The sequence below is a fragment of the Felis catus genome, chromosome F1, assembly GCF_018350175.1.
Source record: "Felis catus isolate Fca126 chromosome F1, F.catus_Fca126_mat1.0, whole genome shotgun sequence".
Taxonomy (NCBI): domain Eukaryota; kingdom Metazoa; phylum Chordata; class Mammalia; order Carnivora; family Felidae; genus Felis; species Felis catus.
The window spans coordinates 26,247,375-26,268,449 of NC_058384.1; the positions used below are offsets into that span (position 1 = coordinate 26,247,375).

General features: G+C 45.0%; 1 protein-coding gene across 11 annotated transcripts in view; it reads right to left on the minus strand.

The window, feature by feature from the left end:
- Positions 1-2,026: 2,026 nt before the first annotated feature.
- CACNA1E (calcium voltage-gated channel subunit alpha1 E) overlaps positions 2,027-21,075 on the minus strand; it is a 654,182-nt gene continuing 635,133 nt past the window's right edge. For all 11 annotated transcript variants that reach the window (XM_045048892.1, XM_045048898.1, XM_045048896.1 and 8 more), the window contains 5 exons: positions 19,076-19,187; positions 15,645-15,773; positions 14,442-14,622; positions 13,232-13,422; positions 2,027-11,767 (listed from right to left, as the gene is read on the minus strand). In XM_045048892.1, coding sequence (XP_044904827.1) covers positions 11,225-11,767; positions 13,232-13,422; positions 14,442-14,622; positions 15,645-15,773; positions 19,076-19,187 — 1,156 coding nt within the window. In that variant the 3' untranslated portion in view covers positions 2,027-11,224. The remainder of the gene's footprint in view (positions 11,768-13,231; positions 13,423-14,441; positions 14,623-15,644; positions 15,774-19,075; positions 19,188-21,075) is intronic.

A 21,075-nucleotide genomic window follows, 5' to 3' on the forward strand; every position in this document is an offset into this window, starting at 1 on the left:
GGCCATGGCTGGGATCACACTATTCAGTGCATAACTGGAATGTGGACCCAGGTCTACCTAATACTTTATGTATGCATTTACCAAGTTGTATTTTGTGAGACAACCTTTTCCCCTCTCACCACCCTCCCAGCCATCCACACTATATTTCTATCCAAGTCAAGCCATCTGATCTGGAGGCAGAGGAAAGCAGTGTTTCTAACATGCCTTGGGACTGGGCCTGGATTCCACACTGTTATTTTCAGGCCTGATAGTTTGATCTGTCACAGCTCTTCCTTTGATTTTCTTTGGTGCAAGTAGCTTTTCTTGTGCCTGGTATTTCATTAATATCTCCTGGGACTGTTTCAGGGTTTGTAAAAAGGCTCTGGGGTGGGTCTGGGGGATGTGAAGACTCAGATTTCTTTGTACCCTTTACAAGGGAGAGGGTTCATAGTGTCTATTAATTCTAGACACATGAGCAAAGGGTCTCCTGGGGTATTTCTCTGTTATTTTCTTCTCTTGTTTTTTAAAAGGTTGTGCTAGGGTTTCTGGGGGCTACCTCAGGAGCTTTCTGTGGCTGACTAGATTCATAGGAGACATCCTTGTCCTCTGGAAAACACGTATTAGAGTTTTTCTAAGTCTTAAATCCCTCACATATGAAATAGACTAGGACAGAATTGATACAGAGGCCCTTTCCTGCTCTAACATTCTGGGTTCTATGGTCCCTGTATGTTACAGGATCATTTAAATACCAGCAGATGGAGACTATAGTTATTACTTTTTATGAGCACATGTAGTCTTGTATGCAGAAGCTGAGGCCAGAGATCTGGAAACAGTGCCCTGAGGCTTGGGAGTTGCCATCCTGGATGGACTCATAATGGTTGGCTTCAGTCTTCTGCTGCGCTGCCTGGTATCCTGAATACTCCCCCAGGAATCACCTTCACAGTATTGCACAATTTATTTATGTCCCGAGCTGATGACTTATGAACTAATGGTTCTTTACTGATCACATAGGAATGGTCTTTTAAAAGGATTGATCTTATTTTTTTCCTTTTTTAAAAAAAAAATGCTGTAGTTTAGAAGTTTATTTTATCTTCTCCATAAACCTCAGCATGTTTATCTTTTGTATAGTTATTTTTTGATTTCCAAGTAATGTAGTCTTCAGGGAGGTATACTACTGTTTACAGATTAAGTTTGGACTTTTTATATATTTTAATCTCTGTGTTCAACGTGGGGCTCGAACTCACGACCTTGAGATCAAGAGTCCCATGTTCTACCAACTAAGCCAGCCAGGCACCCCCGTGGAGTCATAATCAGGCCATTGATGCTGAATATATGATTCCCTTCCATGTGCTGTTAATTTGGGAGTTGCTTGATATTTCAAATTGTCTTGAATATTGCTATGTTTATATGTGTACAGTATTTTAATGTTGCCATTAACTTTATTGCTACTTTTACAATTAGTATCTCCCACTAATGTCTCCCCCATTTTGTTATTAAATGAATATGGAAATTAGAAGTGAAGAATAAGCAAATTAGAGCTTGTTGCTGAGAAGAGAGAGGAGGCATTATTTAAAAATAGATATATAATAATGACTTGCTTGCTTTTCAAAGCTAATTTATTCCCTTTTGGACTGTGTCTCTGAAGCATTCAGTTTCTTGGGTTTGGGGAATGTACTTGTAAGTGACAACAGTGATGACTATGATGGTGGTACCTGACTTGTACCAGTGCCTCTTATGGGAACACACTGATTGTTCTCTTTATATGGAAAACACATTCAGTGTGTACTATACCCCTTTCAGGTCTTGTGATAATTGTTCCCATTGTAAAGATGAGGAAAGTGACTTTAAGGTTAAATGGCTTGCTCAAGGGCACACAGTTCAGGAATGGTGGTACAGATTGGAATTCGGGTGGATCTGACCCCAGAACTTTCATTTGTCTTCCTGTTCTTTGTTGCCTATTATGTTCATGGTGTTCTAAAGCTATATGCACTTGTGACTAGTCCCAACATTTTGTGTTTTAAGTATCTAAGGAACTGAAATCTTGGTCTCTGGTTTGCAAACTTTCCTAGTTTATTAGCAAAAGAACATGGTATACAAGTAAAGGCAAGTTTTATAATATCCCAGAGGCAAAACTTAGGTTAAGGGACAAGTCTTGTTAGGGTAACCAATAGATGCTCAGAGGCATAATACAGGAACACCAGAGAGAAGTTCAGAGTAGGGTCTATTTTCCTTTATATGTGTTTCCTAGTGCCATTAGCCTGGGAAATACTATGGACCTATGGATACTATGGATTAGAAAGAAACCAAAAACAAACCCCTCATCAATCAATGTAAAAATTTCTTACAAACCAGCCTTTGCCCAAACCAACTAGTCATCCCATAGAAGTGTGTAATTAGGTAAAATTGTTCTTCAAATTCTGTCTTTCCAACTTCAGTGGAGGTAGAAGCCATGGGAAAGAAATTATGACTGGAAAATAAACTCTGAGAGTTGAACAAGATCTTTGAGATTTCCAATCCAGACTCCAAGGGTTCTGACTACTTGGCCACCCAACATATTTTTTGATGGTTTTAATCATAAGAAAACTCTTTAAAAAATCATGTACGTTAGGACTTGAGAAGTCATCTTTGATAGAACTGCAGAGATAGAGGACTCATTCTAGAAGTTGGTTTCCATTAAATTGATAGAAGAATTTATTCAAACAATAAACCCAACACTAGGATTAGAAGATGATGCTTCCCTAGGGACCTGAGGACTGCTGCTTTCCCTTACTCAGGAGCTATTATGACTAAATGAGGAGTAATACAGGCAGAGGGAAAGAATAGGCAGTATCTCCTCCAAGTCTTGGGGTGTCTTCTCCTTCCTGAACCTGGCAGCTAAGTGAGTGTCCTCTCTTGGAGAGGAGGCTGGTTGTAGCTCTTTTACTTACAAAGCCTTGTGTTCCATAGATCCCCTGTCTAATTTAAAACTACTTACCTAGAGATAGTATTTTTCTGGCCAGAAAATAACGTGTTCAGGGAACCAGTTTGTCACCTATTTTTGTTGTTGTTGTTTGTTTCCTCCAAGACAATACTTTTAACAAAAGAAAATCTTTCAGGGCCAGGGTAAAACTTTGAGAAATTCTAGAATTCCTCCTCATTAGCTGGGCTGACCAGATGTCAGCTAACTGCACTGCAGAACCTGCTGCCACTTACCCCGAGAGTTCTGGCGAGGTTTCACTCCTGTGACCTCCCTTTTTAGGGAGCAAAGAAACAAGAGTGAGGGCAATCAGGCCGATTAATTCTTTACAACAAGGTTTTATTTATTCTTTTCTTTGACCCCCCCCCCCAAAAACATTAAATTTGTTCATCTTTCTTTTATTTTTAATAATTTTCCTTTTGGATCCAAACGAGCATTTATATTACAGGATATCCACCTGGTCAACATGCAGTGCTGAACTCTGGCTTTAGGAAAGATGCACCGATACTCTAGGCGGGCCAGCACTGGCTGCCATTCACCCACCATTACTGAAGGGGTGTCAGGCTGGCACACCGCAGTGGATGCTGCCCATAAGGAAGTGTCTCTAGTGTCTTGACTCACGTATGTTTTGTAATGCAGGTGGCAGCGTTTTAACAGCCTAAGACAAAGCACCCAATTTTTCTCTTGATCCTGTCTTACATGCTCATCTTCTAAGAGCAAATCAAGGCGGGAATGGCCTGACCTTAAGTCCCAAAGGACAGAGGGCATGGCCTGGACACCCGGTTGTCTACTTTTTTGTAACGCTATCCTTTGAGGCTGGTACCGGTGCACCCTTCGCAGTTTGAAATCTGTTCCTGATAAAGCTCATCCCCTGTCCCACTCACCATCCCTCTCCCCTCCCGTGGCACTTGTACCACTAGGAAGATCAGTAAAATCTCTCCACTATTGGCACTACTATAATGAAGAGTTGCTAAAGTCACAGAGATGGTCTTCGGGCTGCTTTAAAGCAAGAACCTCCTTTCTCTCCATCTCCCAGTTCTGGAAAAGTTCTCTATTAATCCTTTGAGGGCTTCAAATCCACTACCTTTGGTGAGTTTAGCAGAGAGAACTTCTCTGAATCCAGTATCGTGCTAACAAGTTTACCAGTGATCTAGTATAAGAGACGATCTCAGGTCACACACTTCTGTTCCTGGGACTAGCTGGTATTTTCCATCTCAACCTTCTCTTTGTTTTATAGCTTGTCTTCCTAGCCTCTGCCCACATTGCCCCAGCTACAAAATGCCAACTATACTTGATGCATTAGATTTTTCTCCTCCATTGGGTTTTTCTGGACGAGTTTCAAATTTGGGACTCAATTTGAGTGGAGTTGGACTGTTCTCTAATATCACCGAGTGGGAGGTTCCTCTGCAAGTGCAGCACTTACGGTGGCTTTGTATAAATTTTGGCTTGTTCACAAAACACCAGGATAGAAAAACACTGGTTGAAGTTTGGCCTGCAGGCTAAGTATATATCCCCATTGGTAGGCATTAAAATTCAATGCCTATGTTTTTACTATATCTGCTGGGATCTGCTTAATGTGGTAGAACACCATATCAAATGTAGCTAAGACCAGAACTACTGTATACTTTAATTGGCAGTTAGATTACATTGTTTAGCCCTCATTTCATTTTACCTTTATTTTTTAAATTGATTAATGGCACCTTGAGATTCTGGAGTGTGTTTTTTCCTGCTCATCCCTTATACAGACTTCTAACAGACTTGCTTTGAGCAGTGGGTTTCCTATGTGGTACAGACTAGTGCTAAAAGAAATCAGAGTACTGGAAAGAAAACTGAGTCACCAAATAAGGTCAAATTTGGATTTGGCAGCTTTGTTTTAGTGTCCTTTCAGTTTTGGGGCCCACCTCTGAGTGAACCGAAGAGGAAACAGTAGTAGTTGGTATAGATGCTACCGATCTGTTTCCAGAATATAGAGAGAATCCCTTACCTCTGACAAACTGGCAGAACAAAGAGAGAGAGAAAAGACTCCTGTGTCAATGTTGGGTTAGAGAAGAGGACTTTGTGAGGATCCTAAGCATTAGAGAATGGTTATTTGATCTAGGACTGGCTTAAGTGTCCACAAAAAGAAGGTACCAGGAAGGTCTGACCATGAAAACTCAATTTCTTTCCTGCATTAAAAACAAAAACAAAAGTCAACTTTTTTTTTCTTAGCTAAAAAAAAAAAAAAAAAAGGAAGGAAAATGGGAAGAAGAGATGGTGAAAATAAAGCAAATCTGGGATTCAGGTTCCAGTAAACATGAAGTTTCTTCCAAAAAATTGAATGCTTATAGCAATGCCAAGAATTTCATAGGTCCTTAGTGGGATATAAGGACAGAAGATTTTTCTAAGTTGATTTGTGGAGACTAAGAACTTTAAATGATGTGATAGTAATTTACTTACAAACACTATGACACACCCATTAATTAGCCAAGCTTTAGTATTTCAATTTTCCTAGTGAGGGAAATAAAGCATGTAGACGCAATACCCTTGCTGAAGGCACTAGTACGGAAGGCTGAAATAGAATTATTTTTGACCCCCAATAATTTTCATTTCCAGATTACCATACTGCTAAACATTTTATCTTCTCAAGACCTAAATTTCCTACTTATTGATTAAAGATGTACTAGGGAAAAAAAATCTACATCCATTCTATTCTTTCCTTGGCTCTCACTGAAGTTTTCAGGAAACTTTACATTAATGTAGGTTACATTTTATGTCCCTAGAAACAAGAGACAGAGACTGACTTAGAAGGAGAAGAAAGATAAAAGAAACAGAGAAGAGGGAACTGGTACTATATAACCTCAGATTTTTGGTTTAAATATATTAAGTTTGATGGAAATTAATTAGAAGCTGATTCAGAAACACTGCAGAGCACATATTTATCCTTCATTGTTATTCTAGAGCAGGTTACAAAAAATCCAAACAAAAAGATACCAAATAAAAATAAACATAGATCCCCTTACCATTTTTAAAATCAGATTTGCTCAACTCTTTCATACCCCCAGAAATAAGAATTCAAGCCTCAATAATGTATTTACATAGTAGCATGGCTTATTATAAAATCGTTTGCATTTAGGTCAAGATACTAGTGTCCCTTTCTCCCCATTTTTAGCACGAGGGAAGGGAGCAGAAGGAAGAAGTCTATAAAAATAGAAGGGCAGTTTGGAGGCACCCCAGCTCTCCATTAGACTCTGTGTGAGTCTCATTCATATTTCTCCACCAACTGGCTTGAGTTTTGTTAAGCGAAGCTTTCCAGGCCCTTTGGGTAGGCTGGGACAATCTATGGATCTGTTATCTTTGGCTTGGAGTGATTTCTCCAGGATGCCTAAGCATCAGAGGGTCAAAGCAGGAAGGATTTAAGGGAAGAAAAAGATGGCCATCAGAAACCAAAGATAGTTCAGTTTTTTTATCCAATCCCCCATGTGGTACGTCTGTGTTCTTCTGACTGAATGAGGGTCAGTCAGCACATGATGGCTGACAGATCACCTCAGCTGTCATTAGCTAAACCTGCTACTGCAACCAGCAGAGAAGCCATCAGCTGGGGCTCTGTTGGGATAAATGGCTACAATATACTGGGTGGTTTGCCGAAGAGAAAACTAAAGACAGAAAGAGCTGCAAATACAGGCAGCACTCATTAATGTGGCGTCTCTTCTGATCCTGTCATGCAAAGGTTAGGTCCTAAGTCCTGAGTTAATTCTGTTTGGCTTTTATTAAATTAAGAGTCTCAGTATGGAGATAGATTTATCCAAACCTAGACCTGATTCCTTGTGGGGCTCTTGTCTGGAATTAAAACATGACACCCAACTGGCCACTTGTAGGGGGACCACTTCTCTCTTTTATCTTGCCTTACAATGACCTCACCTAAACCTCTCAGACAATGCTCAAGGCCTGGGAATCTAGGGAGGAAGAATGGACAGGAAGGGAGACTCTGGTGAGGAAGAGGCTACCCCAAGGCATGGAAATGCCTCTCCTCACCATGATTTTTGTGCACACTGGCACCATGCCTTTGAAGGTCTCACATCGTAACAAACATGAAACTGATTCAAAAAAAAAGGGTGAAAATTCCTTAACCTTCCAGTTTCACAAAGTTCCTCCAAGGTAGAGGACTATCTGCTCCCTGCCTGTTACACATATACCTTTTCTTTACATGACCTCATAATATTTATTATAGCTTAGCTGAGAAATGAATCTCCATGTATCCTTGGCTCAACCTACTAAAGACAAACTCTGTCCAAAAATGAGACATCCAGAACAGGCTTTAGAAATAGGATGTAATGAAAAATTGAGAGCTTTCTTTAAAAAAAATCAAAATTATTAAATTTTGTTCTATTATGCCAGGAGAGACCTAATTTGCCTGCAGTAGGCTTTCATTGAGTATGCAGACATTTCATATCCCCATCATGCCCCAATAGTACTGCACCTTATACTGTTTCAGATCACCTTGTGAGTATCACCTGGTGAGTCCCCAACCATTTTCATGAGATCAAAGCATTCCCCCACAGCAGAGGCAGGCACGTCAACAAACAAGCCTGGACTAGGTGAATTTAACCATCTCAGAAGTTGGGTCAATGCTAACATGCAGCAGAGCAAGGGCTGGGATAGGAGAATAGAAGGCAGGAGATACTCAGGCTCATCACAAAGGTTGTAGGAGAGGTGGATGTGTGTATGGAAAGAAGATGGTGGCTGAATGGTGGGATATGGGGTTGTCTTTTTGTGGTCCCAGAGTCAAGAGAGTGCAAAATCCAGAACATCTGGATTTCAGCTTCAGAGAAATGTCCGTGATTTCAGTACCCTGTAGGGACAGTGAGTAGTGAGCAGAAGTGAAGCCCAGAATAGAAATTGATTCCTCAGCTAGAAGAAGGGACAGATCCACATTGGGCAGTTGTGTTCATGGCTTATGTTGACCCTGGGGGGGACATTCAAGGGTACACCCTCTTTATAGTGGAGGTAATTCTATCCTGACCCTGGTTCACAGAGCCTCTTGACCTAGAGCTCTACTCCTATGTCTGAAGGCCGGCTGGCATTCTGACCTCATGGGGATTGAGAGAGGGAGACATGTGAGTTACTAGAAGTCTGCCTGGAGCTGTGAGTGAAGAGAGGAGTATCTAAACACAGACATAGACTATCTCTCCACCTTGGTTTCTTTTCCTTCTTTTTTTCCCCCTTCCTCTCTCCCTCACTCCTTCTTTGAGAGGATGCTGAAGACTAATATTAGCAAGGGAAACTGGATATATAAAGATTCTTCTGAGGGGACCTGCAGTACTAAGTCTGATAACACCGAGTGTCTGAAACACTGATAGTGTTCCCAGTTTGCTTGGCATTTCTTGAGATGCTGCCATACTTTTTTAATCCAAAGAGAAGCACATGTTTTGAGATCTCAAGGGGCTGCTTTACAAAGGAAAGAGAAGAGGCAGAATCTGATAAGTAGGAAGCGATGTCCTGGTCAACTATTAGAGGGAAGGTGAGAGTTCATACTTATCAACAGGCAGAAGGAAATGGTTAGAAGAAGATTATGATAATGAGTTCTGTGACTTAACTGAAGACTGTCTTTTATTTTCTGGTCTTAATGGAAAGATAAATGCAGGCTAAGGGAGAAGAAACCCAATTTCTTGGTCAGGGGAAACTGGTCTAGAAAAACGCAGGTGGTTGGTCGGGAGACTGCGTCTGCAGGGCTTTACAGCACTTCGTTTAAGACTCAAATTCTTGTGTATATAGGGGTTTAAGGAGTTCAGGTGTCCAGGAAGGTTTCCTGGCATGGTAAATTTAGTGTTCGTAATGTGGTTTACAGGCAAATTCCATTTCTGGTAATTGCTCTGCCAGCCCAAATTTCTCCTGCTGTTGAAATGGCTTAAGATATCGCTTCAATTCCTTTTCTCAAAACACAATGCAATAGACTTGCTGACTCAGAACGGCTGTCCTGTTGTGGGCCTGTCCCCAGGGAAAGCTGCATTTCTGAGGTGGAAGAAAGCAATTTTGTGCACAGAAAGCAGCCCACAGCAGCACTTTGGCACAAAATGATGCTGAGCAGAGGAAACCTTTACCACACTATGAGGCCCAGCACCTGAGTCTTGTGTAAAGCGCACGCCTGTTAGGATCGGGGCGTTCCACGGTCATGTTCACACTGCTAGCTACTCCCGAGTACACAAGTGCTCAGCGGGAGACGAGAATGAAAGTGAGCGGAAGGTCTGAGGGGAGGCAGCTTATGTTCTGCCTCACTGGTCTCCTGCCCTGGGAGTCCTTTGATCGGAGGGGCTGACCATGGGTCATGAAGCTGCATCAATACCTAGAAGAGAAGGCAGAGCCATGACAAATGATCCTGCAGCCACGTGATTGTATTTGGCTTTTCGGGGTTGATGCAACTACTCCTTAGTTCCATTTCAACCAAAACAAACAAAAAGCTTCATAAGTAAAAAGAGGCTCCTTCTAAGAAAAACAACAGTGCCTAACTTCTCCTACCCAAGAGGTGGAGTCTGTTTTGGCTGGAGGAGGATAAAAAAGAGTGTTTATCCACTGTGATGTCAGGCCAGGGGAGGGTCCTGCGAGGAAAGCCCCATCTGCTCCCGGTGGAGCAGGGAAAGCCCTGCCTGGCGCCCTTCTCCGGGGATCCTTCTCCTTACTGTGATGAGCCCAGGGAGGAAGTGAAGGGGACGGTGCATTCCACCAGATAAAGAGAGTGATGTGCTTCCCTGAATGGACAGTCGAAACAAGAGGAGCACGGATTAGCCAAGAAAGGCTCTCTTTTTCGTAACGCTTCTGAGATTGGGGAGTTAAGAAGGACACAGTGGCCTGAGGCTGTCTTCTGCCCAGCTCTTACTCTGGGGAGGGGTAAAGCCCAGTCTCATCACATGATGTGATGAGGCCCCGTCAGAGCCTGCTTTGCTAGGAGGAGCAGCCCAGGTCTAAGCTGAGGTATATTTACTGATCACCTTCCAAGTATCATGCCAAACTGACCCTTAAGCACAAGCTGGCTGAGGAAGCTGCCAGACCAAGGGCCCCTCCTCCCAGGAGGTCCTCAGCAAACTCACACTGATGCTCCCATGGAAGCTTCTCATTTCAATCTGTCTGCCTTTCCTCTCTCTCTAGAAGTCTCTACCAGGTGATGTAGGGCCCACCTTGGGTTTATGTGTGCTGCCTGGTCAGGGACTGGCAGAGAGGCCCGCGGGCTCCTGGGCCAGAGTCTAGGTTGACATTTGGCTGTATGTGCTGATACAACTGTAGGACTGTTCCACGTTCTTCTAGACTGGTTGGAAAACAGACCGTGCCTTACACGGCCCCCACCCCCCTCAGGGATCCCTTATGACCAGCATTTGCAGGGCTAAGGCCTGGCAGAGCACGGGGCGCCAGCAGGAAGGCTGAACCTCTGCTCACACCAGCTGGTGCGCTGGCCAGAGGGGTTAAATGCTTTTAAAATATCACCCTTCCTGGAGCGTCAGGGACCTCTGTGGAGCCTGAGGGACCTCCCTGGCCTACCCTAATGCAGCACCTACTGAGTGGGTGACAGGCTTCCAAGAGACAGGACTGTTGCCCCCAACACCACCCATTCATCATCTCTCTGAGCCTCTCCCCTGTGGTCTGGGCTGCTGGACTATGGCTTTGCTCACCCAGACCAGCCCTTGCTGCTGCTGCCACGGCACCCTGACCCCTTGTTCCACTTCAGCTTTTCCCTCCCTCCTTGCCTCCTATCCTTGGCATCCAAGGCTCCTAAACTTAGCCTGTGCTTCTTTGGGGGAAGCAAGCCAGAGGGTAATGCATGAGATGCCGTTGCGGTTGCCCTGATGGCAGTGGTGCTGGCCAGGGAGCAAGAGCTGGTGAGGGAGGAGGTTCCTCTCCTGTGGCCTCCACGACTCCCCAGTTAAGAGCCAGAAAAATCTTCCAGGCTTTTCAGGGCAAGGGGCGTAGACACAGGCCAGCTCCATCCCTCCACGGCTTAGAGAAAAGTGGGAAGGGGCAAGGGGAAGCAAAGCCATCCTCACGTCCCTTCTGCCGTGGGAATAACCCTCTGTGTTCTTGTATTTCCTTTCCCCAGCAAAGAGGCAAAACTATGGCAGTGCCCATCTTGCAAAGGGAAGTAAAGCAATCGGGCGCGTTCGACTGGTTTTCCTTGGGTCCTTTCCTTCGTCTTGTCCAATAATGCATGGTGTCCTTCTCTCTTCCTCCTCCCTCTTCCTCCCCCCCGGGCAGCACTGGCTTCCCAATTCGGTCCTGGTTTTCTCCGTGTGAGAGAAGAGCATGCATCGGAGGGGGGAGCAGCCTCTAGCACTTGTCGTCCTCTTCCGTGTCACTCAGGAGGTCGCTGACAGCCCCACACATCACACCTGGCCCGGGCCCCCCGCGCCTCCGCCGTCGATAGTGCCCGTTGGGCATCTGCCAGCTGTGCCGCAGCGGTGGGGCCGAGCCGATGGTGTTGGAGCGGCCCAGGCTGGTGGCCACAGCTGCTTCAAAGGTGAGCGTCTCCTCCTCGCCACAGTCCGAGGCGTGGGAGTCTTCGTGCAGGGCCAGGTAGGGCTCGGAGATGTAGCGCTGTGGGGAGGCGTGCTGACCCTGCTGTACGTGCCGGGAGCTGGAAGATTCCGCCAGGCCGGCCTCAGGGCTCTCCAGGGCTTGGGAGGCCAGCGGAGAGCCACCCTCGCTTCCATCAGCCGGTGGAGACATGCTCCCGGTGTGTCGAATCAGGGAGCTGTAGGAAAGGAGGGGCCGAGGCTTTGGTGGCACGGGCGGGAGCTGCCGGCGACTTCGTCTCGGAGTGCTGGTGTCAGAGATGGAGGGGATGGAGCTCTCACTCAGGGAACCCGTGCCCTGTGCAGTGGGACAGACATGGCATGTTAGACGGGGCTGGGCCTGATCCCTACTTGCGGCCCTGTTACAGCCCCTAACCCTTCTGACAGAGAGCCTGTGGAGTCTGGACTCTGGGGGAGGGAGGGCTGAGTTGGGGTCCCATCTGCAAGTCCCCTCCCCTAGGAATGCAGGGATTAACTGAGACTGAGGAGTCTCTGCCACATAGGCCAGGGCAGGTCCATTTAAACTGCAGCTGAGGCCTGAGACTCTGCACTTCTAACAAGCTCCCAGGTGCCGGACCATGCGACAAACACCTCAAGTAGCGAAGATCTGGAAGCTCTATATATGTTACAAGTGGCTCACCAAAGAAAGCCTTGGGACTTTTCAGAAAGACCACTTACAGGAAAGGTGAATGAATGCTCTAGGGCTGGTGTCTGGGAAATCCTTCTTGGGAAGTGGATCTGAAGGAATGGCAAACACCTTCCCTCCTCTTCACTTTTGCCTTCGAGTCTTCAGTGGCTTGCTGACGTTAACTCATCCACATGACCAGCTGCTTCCTCAGACCTTACGTGACCTGCTCACCTATTTATTCCCAAGGGTCCCTGAGCCCAGTGCCAGTAAACAGACCTTCTGGAAGGTGTTTCTCAAGGTATGTGTGACCATGAGCCACCTGCTCAGAAACTCTTGGGGAAGAAGGGGTCCTTTCAACTGCAGACTTCTGGGTTTCCCTTTCTAGCTGGTCTCACTACTGAAGTAGAATGCTTTAGGCCCCAAGGCTATGCTTTGGTGATTATGTTCTGCACTGAAATTTGAAAGCCACTACTCTAGAAGAAAGTTCTCCACTGCCTCTAAAAGTCTCTATTAGCCCCTCCTCCTCCCCTCTGCTCACTGCTGTTGCCTGGATCTCCCATCTGGGCTCTGACACCCATGGTAGGGCTGGGAGGAGGAGAGCAGGGCTAGAGCATGTTTTCGCATAGCTCGGGTAGTTGTTTTTTAGGCAAAGGATGGTGTTTCAACAATAGTCTGGAAGAAGAAGGTGGTCTTCTTGCGATGGCTGGAAGCTAGGTCAGTAAGGGTGAACTGATCCAACTTATAAATCCTGTGCTGAGGGATGAATCACCATTCTAACTAATACTTAGGATCATGTAACTGGTCAAAGAAATTTTTCTGGCTAAAGGTGATCTTTTCCTCCTAAATCTGGCTGAGACATTCATGCACGTATTTGTTAGGACTTTGTACCTCTGGGTTCTGAGGACTGAGATGGAATGACTTCTCAATACCATTGTCTTTCTTGGGGGAACTATCTGGTTTTCTGTGAATTCCTATCCTTTGTAAGTACACAAGCATGAGTAGCTAACTTCTGCGCACAATGGATATAGTTTCCTGTGAAACCAAGGTCTGTGTGGGTGCCCATATTTTGCACCTAATGTTAACAGACCACTCCTCCCTATCTTTCTAGAGGCTCCACTTCCTCTCCATGCTCACCTGTCTGTTGGGGGTCTGTGACCTGCCCTCGCTGGGAGACCTGGACTCATGGCGCTCGGGGGACTCCCAGTCAGCCTGGGTCCCTCGCTCCTCTGAGTTGCAGCGGGAGACATCGGGAGAGAGAAGATGCTTTCGCTCTTTTGAACGTCCCCGCTCTCTGCCCCCTGAGCGGTGGGTGTCAGACTTGTGGCCTGAGAGAGAAGACAAAAGCATCTGATCACAACTCTACCCATACTGGTCTCTGAACATAAAGAGATGTCATACAGCCTGGGACTGAGCCCCTAAAGAACCCCAGCTTCTCCAGGCATGTCAGAGGCAGGAGGGAAAGGTTGGAAAACTACCCTTTGTGAAGAGGTAAGTGTGCAGACACATAGGCCAAAGGATGCAATTGGTTCTCTTCTGCTTCTGTTAACCCTAGACACAATTAAGATAGAATCTTTGCCAACACCCTGGCCCAGGAATTCTCTACATCCTAAACATGGGTGTGTAACTTTTGGGGGGCAAGATGGCACCAGTAGAAGGGATGGAGGTCAAAGGGTTTCAGTCCCATTGAGGGCTTCTAGTCCCATTTCTGTGAATTACTGGCCCTATGCTACAGGCACGTCACTGCTTTTTAATATCTGTTTCCTCATCTAGCAAAACAGCGTTTGAAGTAGACTAATGATTTGCTAATGATTGTTATCAGTATGACCCTTTTCCTTAAAACAAAACAAAAAACAAAAAAAACACAAAATGAAACTCAAATACCTAAAACAATTCTGGTAACACTATCGAAGTTGAAGCGGAGTTGGAGGTGAGAGCCCAGACCCTGCCAGGAATATATCAGAGGCCCCCTAGCAAACCCCAGGGGTTTTGCAGAAGGCCATTTGAAAATCTCAGTTTTTTTTTATTATTGAAATATAACTGAAATACAAGGTTAAATTAGTTCCAGGTATACAACATAATTGCTTCAATAACGCTATACATTTTAACGATTTCTATAGCCCTACTCTGAAAGAAAGAAATTTCAGCCTTTAGGATGAATATAGAGGACTTCATTTTGGGATAAGTCACAAAGGGAAGCCACTTCTGGTCATGAGTGTTCTTCCTTCCCTCACTCTCCTCAACCTGCATCCTTATCTGAATCCTGTTCCAGTGATTTTCAGTTCTTGCCAGAATTGGTCGTCAGGGCAGGAGCCTGAAAAGAGGTGAACAGTGAAGACCCCTTCACCTGAGTCAGAATTCAGGCGATGAGCTGACAGTCTCAGGGAGGAGTGGTAACTCCGGCGACGTGACTTGTAGGTGTTTTCACTGCTTCTCTCCATAGAGAATTCCTCCAACCATGAGGAATTTGAACGCTTATCCCGAATGGTGGAAAATGAGCGTCTCATGGAGCTAGGGTCTGTCACCACCTGGAAACGTGAACCCCCCCCCAGAGGAACACAAAATCCGGATTAATTACTGGAAGGTTCTAAAATTAGGGAAGAAGTGAGATAGAAATTATTGAACATTGCAAAGCATAACTTCCCTTGAATCCCTCTTGCTCAGACCTGAGCTGAAGGAGGCTGTTCCAGAAAGTGTCTTATGCTATATTAACACAGATACTGAGACTTAACTAGGGTCTTTTCTTCGTGCTCAGGAAAGCAAGCAGCTGAGTATACAGGGTAAGCTTCCCATACAGCCATTTACCAGAAGAACTCAGCCAGGACCTGCAGTGAACCTTGGAATATGTGAAGGCAATTGTCAAAAAAAGTCTGCACCACACAAGAAGCACAGCTTTGCCTTTTATTGTTTCCCCTCGCCAGCGAAGGCCCTGCCATGTAGCCTGGGAGCTTGGGAGAGCCTGTCACTGGGCAGCATCTAAGATTGAACTGCTCTCTATCATGGGTTCCATCCTAGTCCCACCTTAAACTCTGGCATTTTTGATTTGCCACAGATGTTAAAACAGATCCACAAAAACTTCTTGTCTCTGTCAAAACTTGATGTGAGACAGACAGACAGAAAAAAAGCCAGGAAAACAGACAAATGAGGCGTGGCCTGCACTGGTTAGGACAGACGGTCCTGACACAGAGCTGTGTGTGTACATAATTGCATATGTGCTGGGGGAACCAGGAAAGGAGAAAAGGAAAAATACACAGGGAAAATCCTGTAAAATATTTCTTGCATGGCTGGTTGAGTCTTGAGAATGTTGATCCCATCCGGAAGGAGTTATACCATTTTGCTGGCTAGACTGTTATGGTTAGGGCTTCCTTGAAAACACACTGTGGAGGAGTAGGCTCTATTAAAGATGGCCCATGAGCCAGATTTTTCTTGTAGGGAAGGGATGGGGGCAAGTCAAGAGCTCACCTGATAATATCAGATGTTTTTTCATAACCCACCAATTCAATACAGCCCAGGATGCCACTGCATAGGGTAGGTGGTGATAGCTTTTTACCTGGGGATCCACAGTCAGGCGTGGCATAGAGGATGCCCTCCCAGATCCCGTATGCTCCTGGGTGTCCGAAGGAAGGTAGATGCCATGGTTAGAGGACTGCACGCTTTTTAATTCACTAACCTCTGGCTCCTGGAAATAAACACACAGCCACGCTTGTGGGACTTGGTTCCATCTCATTGCTTCTCACCTCCAGTGGATGATTCTGCCTCCTCCATAACAAAAATGGCTTTTAGAAGACAGACTTGCATCTTTATGATCTCAGTTGTATGTGTATATATGTGTCCATTTATGTATGCACATGTGGTATACCAGATGTCCCAAACAGAAAGCTCTACCTGGGATTAAAAGGTAAAGATTACCTTTCCTAGTCTAGTATTTATCACTTTTATTTACTACTAAGCAATGTTTCAGATTGTATAGCTCTGTAAAGTATTATGAGTCATAATACTTCTTAGATATGTGAAGTCTACTTTTTGAGAGTTGGTAGTGTTGGTTCCCTCAGATTAAAAGAATAAGCCTATTTATCAACTAAATAGAAACTACTGGGGCGCCTGGGTGGCTCAGTCAGTTAAGCGTCCAACTCTTGGTTTTGGCTCAGGTCATGATCTCACGGTTCGTGAGTTTGAGCCCCGCTTCAGGCTCTGAGCTGTTGGTAGGGAGCCTGCTTCAGATTCCCTCTCTCTCGGGCCCTCCCCTGCTTGTACTCTCTTTCTCTCTCAAAATAAATAGATAAAATTAAGAAAAATAAACAAATAGAAATTCCTACTCTAAGGAAAGTCACCAATTTCTGGTGTCAAATATATCATCTCAAACCTTAAGACATGATTTTGTGAGGTGAGAGCTTTCCTAAGATTGAAACCATTTGAAAAATGTGGTAGGTGATGCTGTCAGGGATGCTCTAAACTAGCAGAGTCCAATATAATCCAAACTACTATGTAATTTTAAATTTCCTAGTAACTACATTTAAAAGAGTAGTTTTATCAAACTGTGTTTTATTTAATCCAATATATCCAAATATTCTCATGTCAACATGTAATCAATCTAAAAAATGAAGATATTTCACATTTTTTTTTTTTTTTTTTTTGCACCAAGTCTACCTATCGCACATCTCAGTCTGGACTAGTACATTTCAAATGTTCAACTGCCACATGTGGGTAGTAGCTGTTATACTGGGCTGTGCCACTCTAGAGAATTAGAGATTTCCAATCCACCCTTCTAAGTCTCTGTGCAACTTTTTTTATTTTCCTGGCTAAAGAATGTTAGTTTGGCAAATGTACGTGATCTATACAGATAGCTACTGTCATTGCATAAAGGGTAGGGCTGCCTTGGAAATGTTTACATGGCCACCAAAGAGACCTAGAAATATCCTGGACATCTGGAGATTATAAACCAGAAAAAAAAAAGCTATTTTATATTTAGGAAATTATACCTTAACAACCTAGTTGTCTGAATAGGGCACTGCTGAAGGAAGCACGCCCAAGACCTTGTGGCTGGGTGGTTACTGGGGTGAATGGGAGGACTGCCTTCCTAGGACATGTGATACGTGCACTTGAGGGAATTACAGTGTTTGTAGTACATGCTTTATAAAGCACACAGGTCCGACTTGAAACAGACGTGGTAACAACACTACAGGCTGTGGGGTGTGAGAGGTAGTGTAAGACACACGCACAAATCATGGCCACGCCTCTGGACGTGGAGCAGGGGGCCCCAAGGGATGGGCAAGAGTACACAGTGGTGAGAGTATAGCACGGGCTGACACCTGAACTGAATTACAGACACCAGTACTGACAATGAGATGAACACATATCCAAAAAGTCCTGGCACTACGGCTCAGCCCTGGGGAACCCACAGAAATAATGATGTAATAAAGAAAGCCTCCCTGTGAAAGAAAGGACACATTATTGAGATTTTCCCAGCCAGACGCATCATGAGGCAGACAAGCTGTAAAATGCTGAGAGGCACTTTTAAGAATCAAACTATCTGTACCAATTAGTCCATGGTACTAAATTCCTCACAAAGAAAGGCAGGAAATTCGTTCAAGGCTTCCTGCCTACCTTACCAAGAACACCTAAGGCACTCGTCTAGCTGTCTCCCAAACACAGCGACGCAGAATTCCCTGTCTCTGCAGTCACTGGAGACGGAATCACCCATTTGAGCTACCAAAGGGTTTTGCCCTGCTCTGAGGGTACTCATGCCAGCAGACATGCACTCCACAAACAGATCAGTCCCACATTTCACCCACATCATCCATCTAGGATGGCTCTGAGGTGCACGGTAGCAGTGGAGAGGGGTCAGGAGAGAAGGGGAGAGAAAAAAACAGATGAATTATAATCAAAATGGCATAGAACTTACTATAAGCTGTCTATATGGATTTTTGCAAATGTTGGGTTTTGTCTTTTTCTTCCCAGGCCAATGAACACTTGGGGTTTAATTCTAAGCTCAGGAAGGAACCTGATCTGATGACTCCTGAACTAAGGATAATGGTAAAGTCTATTATCATTGGAAATCACATGTTAGCTTTGTATTAGCAAAATCTAAAGGTCAGTGTGCTCCCTCTTCTCCAAGCTTAAACTTGACTCAAGAGGTTTCTCAGGAATTTTATCATTTATGCTAATAAAAAACTATAGGCTTGGGGCACCTGGGTGGCTCATGTGGTTAAGCGTCCGACTTTGGCTCAGGTCATGACCTCACACATGAGGGTTTGAGCCCCGCATCGGGCTCTGTGCTGACAGCTCAGAGCCTGAAGCCTGCTTTGGATTCTGTGTCCCCATCTCTCTTGTCTTTACTCCGTTTTCACTCTGTCTCTCAAACATTAAAACAAAAACAAAACTCTAGGCTTATGGGAAGGATTTTAGGGACCTCTTAGAATGTACTTAGCTGGTAGAATTGTGACCCAAAGGGACACACAGAAAAGAGGTAAGAGATTGTTCTGTAACTCTTGGCTGACAGCCAGTCACTCACACGTGCTCCCCTGAGTGATCCAGGAGCAGGGCGTCTCCCAAGGGCTGGCGTAGGGTATTCCTGTGTTCCCAGAAGCAGTACCTGGCTACACTAAGCTGTCCATTTGGTGCCACTCATTCTGACGGTCCATCCTAAGGCCCCATATCCAAGGCAAGATTTTAACTCTTGCTTCTACATTTGCTGCTTACAGGCATAAGTTAAGAAGGTTTGGCCTGAAGCAGTGTAAGTTCCTGCAGTAGGTAAGGGGCCTCTGGGATTGTAAAAATCTGCAGAGGAAGCATTTGTCACAGAACATCAGAAATTCAGCTATGAAAGAGACAGCAGGAAACTCCTGGGGTGACTAACTGGCAGGACTACTGGAAAGGGTTTTCCTGATAAACCATAGCTATGAAATAAAATTTGGAAATGAGGATGGGAGGGATCAGGAAACCAAGGAAAGATTTTTGAGGTCATGTAACTCATTCATTCACCAGAGACTGCTGTTCCTGAAACTGTCCATCATCGGCTGGGTCCATACAAGCCAACTGGAATATTTCCTGGGGGGAGAGCGGACTCATCGAAGGGTATCCACCACGGCCACTCCTGAAAAGCAATGGCAAAGTAGGAGGTAATGTGTACATGAGAGAAAGAGAAAGCCATGTCATAGGCACCACTATTAATTCCCACCCCAGACAAGACTTCCTTCCCACCAAGGGTAACACCCTTTAATACTGGCTGGCTTGTAAGCCTGGTAACTGACAAGCAGCTGGACCCTAGAATTAAAAAGGAAAAAAAAAAAAAAAAGCAAAAGCATCGGAAAGGAGAAACCACTGTTTTCAACCTGTGTTGGGAACCATTCAGTATTCTGCTGGTGACTGGTGTATCTGTGACAAATGACATTATTTGTCACACTCAGCCATATGGAAGACCAATGCTGGATTGCAAACCTGTTTCTGCTCAGTTTCTCCCTTCAGCAGAAAAAAATGCCATAGTTTAAACAGAGAACAATTTGTTTAAATATTAAGCAGTCATGGTCTTTTAAAAAATTTCCTCCAGTTTCAGTAGAAATATGGTTTTATTGTGCCAACATCCCTGGCCAAACTAAACAATTCAATGCTATGAACACTTATTGAAGGACGACTGTGCCAGACATAGTATCTGTTGGTTCATGAACGTGTGGAGTGATCTCAGAGGTGCTGGTGAGGAGGTGGTAACTTCTGGGTTGATGGCTACGTAGGGGGATGCTTGAGTGGTGATGAGGTAAGAGGCCTCTGAATGAAAGGTATGGACAGCTGTCCCTGTGTGCCTGATATTAAACCACTGTTGGGTACCTGTGGACACTCTTAGCCAATGGGATCCACGGGGCAGGTTAGGAGAAAAAGAGATAGCCAGTCTTTCCTGAGAAGATAGCTGCTATAAAATAACAGGTGCCCTCTGACCTACTCAAGGATGCAGAGTGGGCTTCCTGATTGTGGGAAGAAGGAAAGTGGTCAGGGGCTGGGCCACAGCTCTCAGTAATGGTGGAGCTAGCAGGGGGAGACGGGTCTACCATCTTACGCTCGAGGAACAGCCCTTTCATGGTTGAGTCTACTGTACTCATGAATGCATCCACTGGAAAATTTGAGGCATAAACAAGGGGTTCCAGTTACTTAAAAATAATCCATAGGCACAATCTTACCTTGACTTGGATCACAAGGCGAGATCTGAAGAGCAGAGAGTCACCCCCCCCCCCCCCCCCCCGTCTGGCCCCTTGCTGCCGGGAGGAGGTTTGCTGAATTTTCACAACTGATACAGAGTGATCTGATATTTAAATGACCTGCTTACATGTTACTCATCTTACTCAGTGTGTCTTCTCCTGAGAACCACTAGGAGTAGGATAGGCACTGCTGTATGAGGAATCACAGAATCCCTAATAGGTAGAGAGGACCCTTGGAATCACTGAACAACCTCAGAGTTGACTAACTTCAACCGAGAGTTGGCTTCCTACTTTAAAAGCCTTGTCTGTCTTCTCATCGTTAGGATAAAGTCTGGAACATGGCTGCTCATGATCTAGTTCCTATTTTTCCAGCTTCCTCTTGCCCTTCACCCCCCGCTCCTGAATTTCATTCTCTTAAATTCACTGAATGTGCCCACCCGGCTTCTTTCTGCCTCAAGATGTTAATACAGGCTGTTCCCAGAGAACAGAATGCTTCTCTCCAACTCCTCTGCCCTCCACAAACTCTGTTCATGTTACTTTGAGTTCATCCTTCAAAATTCACTTTGTTAAGTCAATGCTCTCTGATCTCTCCCTCTGCCAGAACTGGCAGGTCCCCTTTTCACATGCACTCAGATTCTGCCACACTGTTTTCTTCCTATACAAATGACTGAAAATGACAGCTTTTCTTCTTTCCAATAATTGTGTTTCATGACTGGCTTCCCACCAGATGTAAGCTCAGTAAGGGCAGAAGGTACGGAGGGACCAATGTCCCCCTCTCAGGACATGTGCCAACAT